General features: G+C 38.2%; 1 protein-coding gene across 1 annotated transcript in view; it reads left to right on the top strand.

The window, feature by feature from the left end:
* Positions 1-9,407, top strand: part of TSHZ1 (teashirt zinc finger homeobox 1) — a 75,316-nt gene extending 65,909 nt beyond the window's left edge. Inside the window, exon 2 of the mRNA XM_063299029.1 lies at positions 4,859-9,407. Coding sequence (XP_063155099.1) covers positions 4,859-8,055 — 3,197 coding nt within the window. The 3' untranslated portion in view covers positions 8,056-9,407. The remainder of the gene's footprint in view (positions 1-4,858) is intronic.
* The last annotated feature ends 8,333 nt before the right edge of the window (positions 9,408-17,740 follow it).

Raw genomic sequence — 17,740 nt, 5'->3', positions numbered from 1 at the left:
TATAAAACATTTCTTTGAAGTGGGCCCTTAGAATAAATGTATTTGATATAGTGACCATCTGCTCATGAATATCACATTTGTTAGTTGAAAAGAATAGTTTGATTCCAATAAATACATAATTTGGTTAGATTGTATCATTTCACCAGGTGGCAACACAATAGCAAAGTTTGATAATCAAGTTGGATATGTCATTGCTTGCTTTATGCTTGTCACTTTTAAATATTTATCTCTCGTTTTATTTTTAACTTCAGACCGCTCTTGTTAAAAATGTTGCATGACATCTGCGTCATAGATTGGTAGGAGGCTCATTGCCACAGGCCAACCTTAGTAGGAGGTAAAATTTTGAAACAACCTGTCACGTTTAGTTTCACCATTTCTGCTTAATTACAGCTTATTAATAGAATAGTGCACGCTATTCAAAATCAAGCAATGGTGCAGCTGGTAGTGTTTAGACCTTGGACTCAATGGTCTTACTGGACCATCCTTTAGGAAGCCTTTATATTACTTCTGCTTTCAGCCACACTCCCAGTATTACTCTTCTTACTGTATCTTACCACAGTTCCATCATTATTCCTCCTTCTGTTCCTTTTTTTTTTTTACAGGAACAAAGTCGCTTTCCAGCACTAACAGCAATGAAAGAGAAATACTTTTGAGTGTGTAGAGTTTTAATCATTTCAATCATCGCATCAGATTTTATAGGAATAGACTGTAATTTGTTATGCTAAGCCTTGTTTCTTACAGAAATGAGTAATGTATTTTAGAAAGTAAAAAGTGAAATAGCTTCTGCAACTTTGTAAATCTTTCATTGGCTGCTTCCTGACTACTGTATAAAGCATGAAAAAAAAAGAGAGAGACAAGAACAAAAGGGTAGCAAGTGGTACCAGTCTTGGCAGGCCTGGCCTACATGTGCTGGCCCTGGGGCTGAGACACTGGGCCTCTTTGATGTTGCCATCACATTTACAGTTCCTGGAGGTCATTTGGTTATCAACCTGGGCAACAGGTATAATAACCTTGGCCCTGAATGTCAGCCCAAAGTTGCACCACAGCAATTGTAAATGGACTTCAATGAATTTATAGTGCTGGAAGTCAGCACTAAAGCCCCATAATATTTATTACAGTTTATTATCTCTTTCCCTATAACACATTGCCACTAGTAGTAGTAGTGACCAAATAAGTTTGGTACAGTTCACAAAGTTTTGACTAAATAAAGAATAAGTCCAATTACCAAAAAAAATATTATATATTTGTACTAGAATGAATTTCATTGGTTCAGTGGGGGTTTCTTTCATGTACATGACCAGAATAATTCTGAAATCATTGCCTAAGATATATGCATATAGCTGTTTTTTTTTTCTCTTCAGTGCTTTGAATTTAGTGTGCGTTGAATTTAGAATGACTAAACTAGTCTGGTGTTTTTCAAAACAATTGTAAAATTTGTTTAATGCATAGTTTACTGGGACCAAAATGAGCTGTAGCAAGTCTCAATCTTTCTCTGTCCTCTGGCATAGACCAGTGGAGAGACTGGAAGTCTTCAATTGTTGTTAGTGAAGGTTAGTGTTATGTATGTACCTTACTCTGTGGTTGTTGAAACAAACCAGTTTTATATGTGTTTAATACTGACACATACAAAATAAGCCATGCTTAATACATTTTTAGAATTCAAACAGAATAATTTATAAGGTTATATGTTTGGTGAGATGGACAGCATATGATGCATAAACAAATAAATAAAGTGTATTTTAAGTCTTTATTACACAGTGTAATTACATATTGTAAACCTGTATTACATATTGTAATTACATTACATGTTATAAGCCTTACACCAGCTGCCAAAAGGCTTCTGTGTGCAATTCAAAGTGCTGATTTTAATCTATAAAGCCCTTTATGGCTTAGCAACTAGGTAAGTTCAAGACCGCCTTTTCTAACCAGAGTCCACATATCTGATGCAGTTATCCTGGGAGGAGCTGCTGGCCAAGAGATCTGATTTTATATTAAATGGAAGCTTTTCCTTTTCCTTGTGAACATTGCTACCTATTGATATCATTCATGATAATGTTACATTTGGGTTACAGTCCTCAGTACGGTTTGTATGTGAGTAGACACATAGGTTGATGCATTTATTTATTTATTTATTTATTTATCCATCCATCCATCCATCCATCCAATTTATATGGCTGCCTATCTCAGCAAGTGACTCTGGGTGGCAAACAGAGTTAAAATAAAATAAAAACAATTATAAACATTACAAAAGTTAAAATACACAGCGGCCAAGCAACATCAACCCAAATCACTAGCATAACCAAGAAGTGGGTCCCTGCACACCCTTGAGGCCCCAGGCCTGGTCACAGAACTATGTCTTCAGGGCCTCACGAAAAGCCAGCAGGGCTGGGACCATCCTAACCTCCAGAGGTAGAATATTCCACAAGCTGGGCGCTATAGCAGAAAAGGCATGTCTTCTAGGTCCTGTCAACCAACATTCTTTGGCTGATGGGACCCGAAGCATGCCTATCCTGCCTGACCAGATTGGATGGGTAGAAACAACTGGGGAGAGATGGTCCTTCAAGTCATTAAGGGCATTAAAGGTGACAATACCTTGAATTATACCCGGAAGCACACTGGCAACCAATACAGCTCATAAAGTAGTGGTGTTACAAGCTCCAAATAACTGGTGCGATTTACTACCCATGCTGCCACATTCTGCACCAGTTGAAGCTTCCAAATGCTCTTCAAGGGCAGCCCCATGTAGAACACATTTCAGTAGTCCAGACGAGAGATTATCAGGGCATGAGTGACAGTGAGCAGGCCCCCTGATCCAAGAATGGATGCAGCTGGCGCACAACCTGAAGGTGTGCAAAGGCCCTCCTAGCCACAGCTGCCACCTGCTCTTTGAGCAGGAGCTATGAGGCCAGGAGGACCTCCAGATTACCTTCTGGATCTGTCTGAGGCAGTGCCATCCCATCCAAGACCAATGATGGAAGATTCCCAGCAGCAGAAGGTCCAAACACCCAAAGCCACTCAGTCTTGCTTGGGTTGAGCCGAAGTCTGTTGCGTCCCATCCCAGCCCCCACAGACTCCAGACACTGGGATAGGATGTCCACAGCATCACTCATGCAGCAAGGAGTGGAGATATAAAGCTGAGTATCATCCGCTTATTGGTGATAACTCACCAAACCATCAGATGACCTCACCCAGCAGTCTCATGTAGATGTAGAACAGGAGGGGAGAAAGGACCAAACCCTGTGGCACCCCACAAAGTAGGGGCTGTTGACTGGACCTCTTCCTCAATACTGAGTGAAACTGGCCCCAGAGGAAGGAGGAGAACCAGCACAACATTGTGCTGCCCAGCCCCAACTCCTGGAGCCGGTCCAGAAGGATACCTTGATCAATGGTATTGAAAGCCACTGAGAGGTTAAGAAGAGCAAGAATGGACGTGCTACCACTATCCAGCTCCCACCAGAGGTCATCCAAGAGTGTGACCAATGCTGTCTCTGTCCCATACCCCAGCCTGAATCCCAACTAAACGGGGTCTAGATAATTAACTTTCTCATAATAATACTTTCACCAATTTTTAAAATTCCATCAACTTTTGTAAAAGTTAAATACTTAAGCCTTTTCTATTTTTTGTGCTAATTATTGCTGTAATGTAATCTCTTTCCTTCACTGGAGTATTAATGCTAATATTGCTTTAGTATTCTCATATTGCTGTTGAATGGAATATTTGTCTAATGGCATTATTCTGTAACAGTGCTGTATGGACAATGTGACAATTAATGGAGGCAAGTTCTATGCTCTTTGTATATAGCTTTTGAACCTTAATGAGTCCTGGATACATATTACGATAACAGGAATGCCAGTAAAAATAAATCTTCATCAGTTATTACTTTAGCATATATTTCTGCCTTCCAATAAGCCGCTTAGAGTCACTGGAACAGTGAGATGGGCAGTGTATAAATTTGATAAATAAATAAAATAATGTGTGAAGAAAACTTAGTTGCCTAGTGCCTACTGCTACTTTACTTTCAAATTCATGCTTAATTCATCTCTCAGTTGTATGCCTTTTACCGGGGTGACTCTTTGTATTATATCTTATGGATAGGTTGAAATTGCCAGTCATAAATTGATAAATTGACTCAAGTCTCTCATCCAGTTAACAATTACATGGGGTAAATCTTATAACACAAAATTGGAATGTATTTGAGCTTCAGGTTCACTCCATAAAATAGGAATAGTAATAATACCACTCACCGGAATAATTGAGGGGGGGGGGGAATGTGAAATGTTACATTGCGTTTATATAATATAAACATATACAACTCTTAATGATAGTATTTAATAATTAGTTTTTAATTTAAATGCTATTTTTTTTTTAGTTTTACTGTACTTTCACAGAACTTTATATTTGTTCCATCTTCCATAGCCTGGATTGTAGAACATAATATGTTGAAACTAAACTGGGTAATTTTCTATTGTTGTGGAAATAGAATGTGATAACCCATCCATTTAGCGATCTGGTAAATGAGTAAATAAACTAAAGCCATAATCCTCAGATCAGTTACTCCAGAACAGCACAGTTGTAATGTAATTGTGCCATAATAAATAACTGAAGAATGTATCTTAGCTTTAGTCAGACTAGGTTATTCTGCTGGTGAAACATTAATCTTACTGATGTGTCATGTAGATGTTTAGTTGTAGCTGGAATGCCTAGAATTGAGAAGGTATGTTATCACAGTGAACAAAAAGCTATGAAAATGTTCTGTTAAACATAACCCTCATTTTTATTCAAGTAGTGACAGTGTGGGAAAATGGGTACATTCTTTAATGGTTCTCTTGTTTTTTCTCTTTTCTTCTCTCTCTTAAGCTTATGTTCCTGAAGAAGAACTGAAAGCAGCAGAAATTGATGAAGAAAGTGGGGAGGATGATGGGCTACCTCTGGACATCCAGGAAACTGAGTACATGTGCAATGATGAAACAGAGATCAAAGAGGCTCAGAGTTATCAGAACTCTCCAGTCAGCACAGCAACAAATCAAGATGCAGGTTATGGTTCACCATTCAGTGAAAACAGTGACCAGCTGGCCCATTTCAAAAGCACTTCCTCTAAAGAAGAGAGAGAAGATCGCAAGTGCTTGGACAATGCTTCCTATCCACAGGACAGCTTAGCACAAATCAAAGCTGTGTATGCAAATTTACTGTCAGAATCTTGTTGGTCCGGTTTAGCTTTAGATTTAAAAAAATCAAAGAATAATGAAAACAGCCAGAAGGAAAACACCACTAACAGCAATGCTAGTATCAATACCCCAAGTACAAGTGCCAGTACCAGTACCAACACTACTACCACTACAAGTATCAGTAGTACTAGTACTAGTAACAGTAGCAGTGGTGGTTCAGGTTATGACTGGCATCAAGCGGCTTTGGCCAAAACTCTGCAACAGACCTCATCGTATGGACTTCTACCGGAACCTAGTCTGTTCAGCACAGTGCAACTTTACCGGCAAAACAATAAACTGTATGGCTCTGTGTTCACTGGTGCGAGTAAATTCCGGTGCAAAGACTGTAGTGCAGCGTATGATACACTGGTAGAGCTTACAGTGCACATGAATGAAACTGGACATTACCGGGATGACAACCAAGATAAAGAATCTGAAAAAACCAAACGGTGGTCAAAGCCCAGAAAGCGATCACTTATGGAAATGGAAGGCAAAGAGGATGCCCAGAAAGTACTAAAGTGTATGTATTGTGGTCATTCATTTGAATCTTTACAAGACTTGAGTGTCCATATGATAAAAACAAAGCATTACCAGAAAGTGCCTCTGAAGGAACCAGTACCAGCCATCACCAAACTGGTGCCTTCTACCAAAAAGCGAGCACTTCAGGACTTGGCTTCACCTTGCTCACCTGAGCCAACAGCAATCATGTCAGAGACCACACTCAGTGAAGCAGCAAAGGATCAGAAAACTGCCAATCCGTATGTAACTCCCAATAATCGCTATGGCTATCAAAATGGTGCTAGCTACACATGGCAGTTTGAGGCCCGCAAAGCTCAGATACTAAAATGCATGGAATGTGGCAGCTCTCATGACACTTTGCAGCAGCTTACTGCTCACATGATGGTCACAGGACATTTTTTGAAAGTAACAAATTCTGCCTCCAAGAAAGGAAAACAGCTAGTATTGGACCCTGTGGTAGAAGAAAAGATACAGTCCATACCTTTGCCACCTACAACTCACACAAGATTACCAGCCACAAATATTAAAAAGCAGCCAGATTCACCTGCTGGATCTACAACTTCTGAAGAAAAGAAGGAGCCAGAAAAGGAAAAGGTGATTGTTACTGAAACAGACAAAAAAATTAAAGAAGAAAATGAGGATTCTGCAGAAAAATTTGAGCCAACAACTGTATACCAGTACCTCAGAGAAGAGGATCTAGATGAAAGTCCAAAAGGTGGAATAGACATATTGAAATCTCTGGAGAACACAGTGACCACAGCTATAAGCAAAGCTCAGAATGGAGCACCTTCCTGGGGAGGCTACCCTAGCATTCATGCAGCTTATCAGCTTCCAGGAACTGTTAAATCCATTCAGCCAACTGTGCAGAGTGTTCAGATTCAGCCATCATATGCTAGCAGTGTAAAGTCCTTGTCTTCAGAACACAATGCACTGATCCATTCCCCAGGCAACCTGACACCCCCTCCTCATAAAAGTAATGTCTCTGCCATGGAAGAGCTAGTGGAGAAGGTCACAGGCAAAATCAATATTAAAAAAGAAGAAAAGCCTTCAGAGAAAGAAAAATGTTCTCCGGTCAAGCCATTGTCCCCTGCTCCTAAGGAGAACAAAGACTTTCCAAAATCAGAGGAAAGCAACAAGCAACAGCAACTACATCAGCAGCCACAGCAGCAAAAACAGAGTCCTGAAGCTGAGGTTCAGAAGGTCAAAAAGGATGGTCTAACTGACCCTCATGCACTTAATGGTACTGAACTACCTAAAGCAAAAGTCACAAATGGCTGTAATAACTTGGGTATCATTACAGACCATTCACCAGAGCAATCATTCATTAACCCACTGAGTGCTTTGCAATCCATCATGAATACCCACTTAGGCAAAGTGTCTAATCCCGTAAGTCCTTCTTTGGATCCTTTGGCCATGTTATATAAAATTAGTAACAGTATGTTGGACAAACCTATTTACCCCACAACTCCGGCCAAGCAGGCTGAGGCTATTGACCGGTACTATTATGAGAACAGTGATCAGCCTATTGATTTAACAAAGTCCAAAAACAAACCACTGATTTCCAGTGTGACTGACTCTGTCTCATCTCCTTTAAGAGAAAGCGCCCTAATGGATATTTCTGACATGGTAAAAAACCTCACAGGGCGCTTGACTCCCAAATCTTCGACTCCATCTTCTGTGTCAGAAAAATCTGATGCAGATGGAAGTAGCTTTGAAGAGGCTTTGGATGAACTGTCTCCAGTACACAAGAGGAAGGGTAGGCAGTCAAACTGGAACCCTCAGCATCTTCTTATCCTTCAAGCCCAGTTTGCTTCCAGTTTGAGGGAAACACCTGAAGGCAAATATATTATGTCGGACCTAGGACCACAAGAGCGGGTTCATATCTCGAAGTTTACTGGTCTTTCCATGACCACGATTAGCCACTGGCTGGCCAATGTGAAGTATCAGTTAAGGAGGACAGGTGGAACTAAGTTTTTAAAGAATTTGGATACAGGTCATCCTGTTTTCTTTTGCAATGATTGTGCCTCTCAATTCAGGACTGCTTCCACATACATAAGTCACTTGGAGACACATTTAGGGTTCAGTTTGAAGGATCTGTCCAAATTGCCACTTAATCAGATACAAGAACAGCAGAATGTTTCCAAGGTCCTCTCAAATAAGACTTTAGGCTCACTTGGAATTGCCGAGGAGGACTCAGGCTCCACATTCCAGTGTAAGCTCTGTAATCGAACTTTTGCAAGCAAGCATGCAGTAAAACTGCACCTTAGTAAAACCCATGGGAAGTCCCCCGAGGACCATCTGATCTATGTAACTGAGTTAGAAAAACATTAGCGTCCAGGTAAGCAACCAGGTATGCAAGTGACCACAGGAACATTGCACTAAACTTCATAGTACTGCACTAGGCCTGACCTGAGCCTCTGAAATCAGTCTTACTTTTGTTGCTGAACTGCCTGTCTGGAGCTTGGTTTTTCTTACATACGTTTTGTAGTTATATTTATATGCTCTCTGTCTGATCTGTGCATGTTTTTAAAACCTTTTTTTCCTTCCCCCCCCCCTCTTTTTCTGTGAGTCAAAGTCTGACCTTTATTTTCAACATCTGTCCTTGATGTTAAGCTATCTTTTGTAGACTATAGTGGGAGACACTATTGAGAGACATTAATTTAGCGGTAAAGAAAGACACAAAGAACAATAACAAAAAGGCATTCTAAAATTACAAAGTTGCCATGACAATAAAGGTCACAGAACCCTGTAGTGTCAGTTTTTAACCCTCTGAGGACTATAATAGTATTCTGTGCCTTTCCCAAAAGAAGGTGTGTTTTTTAAAAAGGCATTTCATCCTAATACAACTGGGTCAAATTCACGTACATTTAATAGATTTTCGAATGTCAAAAAGCCTTTTTTTTAATGCAGTCTGATTTGCGAAGAAAAGATGCATGCCATTCTTGAATAATGATAAAAAGTGATCAAGTGCTCAAGGAGTTAGAGAACCACAACCCATGTTTAAAAAAATAAAAATAACAAACCAATTTGCCACTATGCCCAAACCCTCTGAATGCTGAACATTGCCACTTGAATGGCATAAAAAGTATGCAAGTTATTTAAAAAAAATGTAAAAATGCTATTTCTTTTTCCTGTAAGATACTGCAGTTTATAGTTATTTACAAATGTAAGCTTTGGTACAAGCTGACCTTTCTATAGTGTGCTGCATTGGTACATGAAAATGAAACAAAACAACAAAAAAAATGGGGCAAGTGTTGGATTCTGTTCCTTGTAAATTGCCAGCATCAGCTTAGGTTAAAAAAAAAGTACGTGTTGCATATTGTACCATTTTAAATTGTTCAACTTCCTTTGTACCTTCTGGCTGTATGCTTTCTCTCTTAACTTTTTATATTGTCATTTTATATTCAATTTCTGTGTATATAATGTAAAAACATACTTTTTTGAATAAAATTGAGTTCCTGCAGCTTGAGTTAAATAGAGAAATTTTACTGGCACCTGCATCTTCCCAGATGCATGTACTCAAAGGAGCTATCTGACAAAATAAATAAAAAATAAAGCAAACAATGCACTATGAATTATACATTTTGATGTTTTATCATTAATATTGTACAGTACCTTTTTGGTTCACGCAATGAAATCCACTGTTTTCTCAAATGTAAAATAAACCCACATGCAGTTCTTGATTTATGCATATTGTGATGTCATCATTACTTTGCCTTTGAGGTCTTCATTTCAGCAGCGAGAGATTTCGGCCTGAAGTATGTTTGGAATCATTTCTGTACTCTAATATGCTCCATTCTGTTGCCTGTGCAGCAGTGATGGTTCCAAATGGTATTGCAATAGTCTACAGATGCTGATGAATACATTGTGTGGCTTTCTTCATGTGGTGCAAGCATTTTGTCTGCTTTGGAAATATGTTGGACTTTTGCCTGGCCTGAGTAGTATATAAACTTGTGATAGCTACCCAGGTGGATCCCACTTATTAAAAAGCATCCAGTTGCTTTTTCTTTAACCCCTGTTTTTGTGTAGCAGAGGTGTTCAGTTTCTTCCAGACTGAAGTCACACTTGGCCTTTGAGTGGAATGCTGTGACTGCACTCCAAAACAGTAATAGGCAGGGCCAGGACAAAGAATAGTTTATTTTATTTCATTTATAGTCATTTAATAGGCTTCTCCAAAAATAATATATTTAATACATTTCCTTTTATATTGCATTAAAAATTACAACTTGATAACAAATTTTTGGAGATCTTGGGGGAGCTTAAGTTGTGTGTGTCTGCTGAAGAAGTTTATAACTTTCTGCAGATAGAGGCAGAAAGACATGGGCTACATTTCCTACAATTTCCCACTTTATCTCAGAAAAAGTAGCATGATGGTTATGTCTACTGTGTAGGAGGGTTGGCCTTTTAGTCCTATGCCTCTTGCTCTAGAGCAAATGTAGACAACTTAATGCCATCCGGATATTTGAGGCTTCAATTTCTGTAAGCCGCAACTGCCATATTCAGTGGCAAAAGATAATGGAAGTTAGTCCAAAATATCTGTAGGGTGTCTGGTTGCTCACTTCTGTCTTGAAGTTCCATTACGTTGATACAGTTGTTAATTATTGACTTGGAGTCATATTTACAACTCTCTGTTCAAGAATATTTCTTTCTTACTGCTCATCTTGTTTCTTAATAAGCATAAATAGTATAGCTTCTGAGGCCGCTAGATATGGGTCTGTCGATAATTATGACTTTTACGTAAGAACACCCATGATGGATCAGGCATCCTAGTGCAACACTTTGTTTCTCACAGTAGCCAACTATACACTTCTGAGCTGCCCAGAAGTGGGAGATGAAGACATACCCCTCTGCCACAGTTGTTTCCCTGCACGGTATTTGGAAGTATGCTGTCTGCAACTAGGAGGTAATGTTCAGTCTTTAAGATTATAGACAGCTGGGACAACAGTATCAGTGTACCTGTGTACAGTTTTTCCTCCTGTGTGCATCAATTTATACTCGCTTAAATTTAACTGCATTCGGCATTTGGTTCATCCAATTTAAAGAGAACCTGTTACATTTCTTCATGATACTTTTGTTTTTTTACCATTTTGAATAGTTCGATGTCTTCCGAAACTTGGCCAGGTCACTGCTTACCACCAAGTGAAGGTCATTTATGAAAAGTTAAAAAGCACTTGTCTAAATCAGCTCCTTGTGTGACTCTGCTTCTTTTTTCCCACTGATAAAATTACTGATTTATTCCTATCCTTTGCTTTCTCTTTTTTAATTAGGTAGCAATTCATAAATGGGTGTATCTTCTTATCCCATGCTGATTTTCCTTCTGCCATGCTTGTTCTTCTATGTGGTTTCTACTAATCTGCCTGGAACAGATAATTAAGATGACCAGCCTATATTTTTTTTAGTTCCATTTTTAAAAATTGGTATCACATTGATAACATTCTAGTCCTCTGGAAATAGGTATTTTCTGGGGAAAAAGTTAAATATTTGCAATGAGGGTAGTCATTTCACATTTCAGTTCTTTAAGAGCACTTGGGTGAATGCTGCTAGGGCCTGGTGATTCTTTACTGTATATCCTCTCAAGTTATCCTAGAATATCTCCTCTTGTTACTTCAATTTCCTGTAGTTCTTCCTTTTCAAAGTCAGTACAGGCTCAGATCTCTGTCCTGTATATTCTCCGATAAGGACAATACAAAAATCTGTTCTTTTTCAACCTCAATATCCTCTTGACATTTCTCAGAACTAGTTGTTTGTTCTTCTAATCGGAGAAAGGGACACAGCAGGATTTATACGTGGGATTGATATACAAGCTTCAATGTTTTAAGAAATGTAATTTGAGAAGCAGCCCTCAGAATCTAATTCAGCATGTTTTTAATGGTTGAAAGCTTCCTAATAAGATGGCCTGCTTAATGACTTTTCCACACAGTACATTTGAAAAGAATAGGTGTAGCATTTGCTAAAGATTAATTAAATTGTGGAAGTTCATGGCAATGAAATAGATGCACCAAGCCATATATGACTTCTGCTTATATGTTGAGATTTCTATAAATGTTTTGAAAATGCATGTAGGAAAACATCCATAATGCTACAAAATTAAGTATGTTGGGAGGCCGAAAATATCTGGCCCTGGTGCATATCTTGCTCTGGTGGGTTGTGGTAAAACTGGGACTGTTGGAACTCCCGATATAGTTTCATATTTGGGCTCCAATCCAGAACTAAAGGCAGTGGCAGAATTAATTATCAAATTTGTATCCTCAGTCTCCCAGTGAACCTGTGTGTGTGCCTGCATGTCTTGAAAGGGAAAGGTTAAATTCTGTCATTTGCCAGTATCTTCATCTAATCATTGCCCTGTCTTATGCTGATGGGTTGTTTTACAAAAAGGGAAAAAAGAATCAAAATACTTCCATGAAGCTTCCATAATATAGTTTGACCCCCTTGTATGATCATGCCTGGTTTGTCTGGCTTACAGACATGCACCTCTTTACGTTTTCTAAGATTTTCATTAAAAAACATTCAGAACTGTGTTGAAACTAGGGCATTATCTGGCTGCTAATATCCAGAGAATCACTAGATGACAGCAAATAGACATAGAAAGTTTTTTATCTCTTTGCTTCCATCTTAATAATCATCCGGATTATTGCAGCTCAGAAATAGTAGCCCTAATTGAAACTAGCCTGATTGTGCAGATTAGAATCCCCAGCACTCTATTTTACACAAAGAGCAAATGAAACAATACAGCTAGATAAGGAATTGCATCCATGAAAGTCATTGCGCGCTGAAATTCAGCACAGCAGGAGGAATGCTAAGCTAGAAAGAATTCTACTTCCTCCAACTTCATTTCTGTGTATATCTGGGAGCTTATACTCCAAAAAGAGTTTTACCATCTCATCTACTGTTATGTGGGCTAGGACAAACTTTTTTGCTTATCAAAAGGCATATTATTAAAATATCAAACACGTTATTTTCTAATATACAAATTAGAAAAGCATGAGGCCGCTGTGAAAGTAAATATACAATCTCTTTTCACCAACAAGTCTGTTCTTTCAACCCACAATAATTTCTCCTCATTCTGCTTACATTCCTCACGTAGCCGCCTTCCGTCCGTCCGTCCGTAATAGTCCTCCAGAGTTTTGACATTCATTTTTGCTTAGGATACAAGAAGACAGGCCTGTATCTCTTAAATAGTACATCTTGAGGTAAAGCTGCGTTCTGTCACATCAGGACAAATGTCCAGTGCAGATGTCAGTTGCAATGAGCTGCCTATGCTTTCAGTGCTTTATGCTATGAAGGTTGTGACAATTAGCACATGGAAAGCCAGGCATTCAGGATGTTAAAAGGGCATTCCGTAGAAGCACCTCAGAGATTTGCTTTTCAGGTGAGAAAAGCTGTACAAGTCCTTTGCAGCGCATGGAAGGGCATATGAAACGTTTGCACAGCTGTAATTGATGGTCTGACTTGTATTGGTGTATAGTTATAACCAAACTTTAAGTAACTCAGCTGTCTTCTTTCTCATAAACAGATTCTTTACGCAATTAACATGGTGTTAATGTAATTGTGAAATGGTGGTATTTTGACAGTTACGTTGCACAAAAGATCTCCTTTTTGCCCCAAAGTCTGCACCAGCATATAAATACTTAGTTGCTAATACAATACAGAGTCTCTGGATGTACGATAAAAGAAAGATATATCAGTGTAAACAGAGCACTTCGTTTTTCAGATGATGATCTTTGAAAATTTATCTTGAGAGATCAAAAGATAGATTCTTTGGAAAATCTGAACTGTCTTCACAGATTGTCTGGCATTTAAGATCCCAACTACAAATAATGTTCTGTAGTGGACACTCATAAGCTTCCAGGCATTTTTCTTGAGGAATTTGACTGTAAAATGTCAAGATTTCATTAGTTAGTGTCCAGTTGTCTTTAGCCTTAATGTCTATGTTACTGTGAACTGTTATACACAAGTTTTCTAAACACTGAATTATTTTGTTTTACATAAACAATTGTGAGTGTATATGTGTTTAAAAAACAATACAGATAAAAATCAAAATACTTTGCTTAAAAAAAATAAGCTGATACTCTTTACTTTCTCTATTGATTTGGGGATAGACAAGTCCAGATTAGGAAACTGTGTTAATCTAATACAAGATAATGCCACAGAATTCTATATATTGCTTCCAACCTTGTTTTTGTTTGTTTGTTTCAGTAGTAAGTACACGTACTCCTTGGAGCATTGAGTGATTTAGGCATTTTATTTAATTTCCATTACTGAATGATTGTGCATTCAAGGCCCAAGAGTAAGAGAATCAAGAAACAAAATAAATGGGATTATGTGTTATAGCTGTATTAATCATCCTTTTTTATTAGTAACCTTATAGTTTTGCAGGCCAGCAAACATAATTATAAGTTACACAGGGGCAAAGAGGTGCAAGGGACAAATAATATTCTGAAGTGACCTCCAACTGAATACAAACCATAATAACTCTTTGAGAATTCTGTGTAGAAAAAAATATTGGCGTTAAGTGACTGCTGCTTAAAAAGTGTTAATACTTTTTTCTAATTGTAATCAGTCTTATTAGTATGTGATTTAATATCCTTTTATGTTGCAGACTGTGACTTGACAGTCCTCCATCACTGCCTTTTAACAATCTATTCTTCTTTTAATAACCACTACTCTGTAAAGCATGGAAATGGCAAGATAACCATTCTGTTGTGGAATATACAATTCTCTTTGGGTTCTTTGGTTAGAAAATAAGGCATATGTATGACATAGGTTAGAACATTAGCATTGCAGTTATTTAATGCATTACCAGCAGAATTAGTGATCAATAAGGGAATATTCAGTCATTTGGATACAACAGTTTTCAACGATGTTTGTATGTATACTGTATTTGAATGCATGTATCTGTGTTTTAGTGTTAAAGAAGGTAGATATTATGAACAGAGGCTTTGATCACCTGCATAACCCTTTCAAGGCACACAGACAAAGAAAAGAAACTACGTCTGCCACAGCCAGTGCGTGTAATGTAAGTCTTTCTATTTACTATGTTTCTATTTATTGTATTTCTTTCCTTTCAAGAAAAGTGCTGGCCTCCTTTTGCTTTCAACACTTTTTTCAGTGTTTACTTTTTGCCATCCAGCAATTTGAAAGAGGACACTGTTCTCTTTTGTAAATCACGTATCTTTATATCTGTGTGGTGATTTTGAGGATTGCTTTCTTCAGAAGTTTTTTTTACATTTCTCTGATGCTCCTGAATGAGTATTTGTTATTTCTAATTTCCAATAGATTCTGAATTTTAATGATGTCCATGCTATGCATTGATTACGTTGTTCTTTTAAACAGTTACAATACCTGCCATTTTCAGATGCTTTGGAATGCAACCTCATAGTTCCCTATCAGTTTAGCCAAAGGAATTTGCAAGGGTTATGGTCCAGCCTTCAGGAAGGTATCAGGAGAGAGAAAACTAAGTTATAAACTCTCTCATGATGTAGATGTAGAACTGGCTCATAAGAAACATGATTTGCAGTGCCCAAATAGACTTGTGAACACATGCTTCCTCCAGTTTTCCCTCCTTAAACTGATTTCTTCCCTTGAATTAGCCATGGTTTCAAATACATGTCTGCAGATACAAACCATAATTAATTCAAACCATAAATCACCCTCCCCTGAGTTCAGTGCTCTGAGCCAGTGCACATGCCATGGGGTGAGGGTGGGGAGTCACTCTAAAGTGGAAGTGGTTCTAATTTGCATCAGCATTCAGCCTTAAGTATTTGGATATTGTACAAGACTGTGCCAGTAATGGTTTCCTCTGTGTGAATTGCAGTTGGAAGCAATTGCATGTACACAAAAGGAATATATAGGGAACATATGTATATGCATTAGGCTGTGGCTGAAATCCATGTTATCTGCGCTGTAGGAAAGCAATTACACCTGTTTGTATTCGAATAATAGGTATTTTTCTGAGACCTAAACTTCCAATTGAATGAAATCTTACAGTATATTACTTAAAATGTTACAAGTTTCCATACAGTACAAACTAAAATTGTTAGCAAAGACATATATTAATTAGTAGTATGCAAATGTTCTGAATTTGAAACATTTGAAGCAACTGTTCCAAGTTCAAAACAGGTTGTTCCAATCTTCTTGGAAGTGTTCCAGTGCTGTTCTGACCATGCCAGAAATGTTTGAAATTCAAAATAAGCTGAATATGAAACATTTTGGATGACCCTGAGTGTTATCAGTCAACTACCTTCTAAGTCAAAGCTGGGCATCAGACATAAATTGCCAGATCTCTGACCTGATCATGAAGTACATAGAAGTACATGGCATTTAAACATGGTAATTTCCCAGGTGAACTTGTCTGATTGTTGAGATCTTTGTTCCTATTCCAAATGCTTTCACACATCAGAGATTAAACAAGTAGTTTTCTCTCTCTCTCCCTCTCCCTCCCTCTCTCTCTCTCTCTCTCAGCCATGAAGAAAGGTGGCCATGACATAATACCATTTGAAAAAGGTTGTCCTTTGGGTTTTAAGTCTAAACCTGGCATGAATACTTAGACAACATGCACATGCATGCACACTTGTCCCCATTTTTGGCCGTCGTTCCTTTTCCCCGTTGTTCTGTAAATGTAACATGAACATTTTTTTTAAAGCCCTGGTTAGACTTGGGTTGTCACTGTAAGGTTCCAATGTATAACTTCTTATTTGTTGTCATGGAAGCGGAGTTACAAGCTCAATGTCACAAAAAAGCCATCCTCCAACAAAACAAAGAAAATTGGCAGAGCATCTCAGCAAGTCACCATCCTGCTGTAGATTCTCAGGGAGAAAGAAAAAACAGGCTTTTTGAAAGGGAGTACATTTTGAATATTTCTGGTGGCTTTCGTCATTTCAACCAGAGTAGATTTCCATTGACGAAATGATGATGCTCCTGATCCTATCCAAACAATTGAGTAGAGCAGTGTCTCAGGAGTACTGCATTTTGCTGAATGCAGTTTTTAAAAATGTTATTAGCTGTTACTTCTTATTGGAGGTATTTTACATAAAACATTACAAATAGAACAAGTGATTTCATGGTTTCTGCAGATAAAAGGAATATGATATAAGTAGACATTCCTTGCAGATGTATCACAGAGAAGCTTCATTGCCTTAGATGATTTTGCTCTAAAGAGGATACGTAGGTATAAGTAATCTACTGGGATTCTCAACTCCTACATTATATAGCCCTCAGGTAAAATGATAACATTTTGAATATTTAATATGCAACCAATGAAGGAGGTAATTAGAAATATTACCTAATAACTCTCATTGTGTCCAGCAAATGTTATCATTAGACTCATTGTGTTTATGTGTTTATTGTATGCATAAACATCTTAAATAACTATGCTTGGAGAAAAGGTAAAACATCTCCAATGATAGCCAACTCTCATTGAATTCCTGCTTTTTGTGCTGCAGCTTGCAGGTTTCTCTGCAAGGTGGTACCATGGATACACATGTTCTCTGTAGTGCTGGTTGGCTGTAGAAGGATCTCCCCAGTGTGGTACATCAGGCCATAATGCTGCTGTGTTCCAGACATTTTAACATTACCTGTTAATGTCAGCCTGTCTCAACAAGTCCCTCTAACTTTTTTACTTGGTTTTATTCTATTTTTCTCTTGTTAAGTACAACCAACTTACTAGCCTTTAGTTCTGCTTTTCTTCTCTTCCCCTACCTGATTTCCTTTAAGATTTCTCTCATACTGCCCCAGAATAGGTGTGCACTTTCCGCAGTTCTGGTAGTATATAATAGAAATGAGAAGGTAATTTATCTAGTGGATCCAAGCATTCACCTGTTTGCTACAGCAAACCTATATTTGCCTCTACTAATTAGAACTCTGCTATCACAAGGGCAAAGAATCTGCAAGTTTCTGCAGAGATTTAAAAGATGAATGTCACCTGCTGTATGGCTGGACTTCTCACAGCCTTTGAGAAGATGTATCCAAGAACCATGGATTACAGTCTGTCTTTATGGAGAGAAAATAGATCTTTTGT

This window comes from Candoia aspera, chromosome 3 (assembly GCF_035149785.1).
Source record: "Candoia aspera isolate rCanAsp1 chromosome 3, rCanAsp1.hap2, whole genome shotgun sequence".
Lineage (NCBI taxonomy): Eukaryota > Metazoa > Chordata > Lepidosauria > Squamata > Boidae > Candoia > Candoia aspera.
Note: the sequence above shows the minus strand (reverse complement) of the source record. Positions and strands in the feature narration are given on the sequence as shown.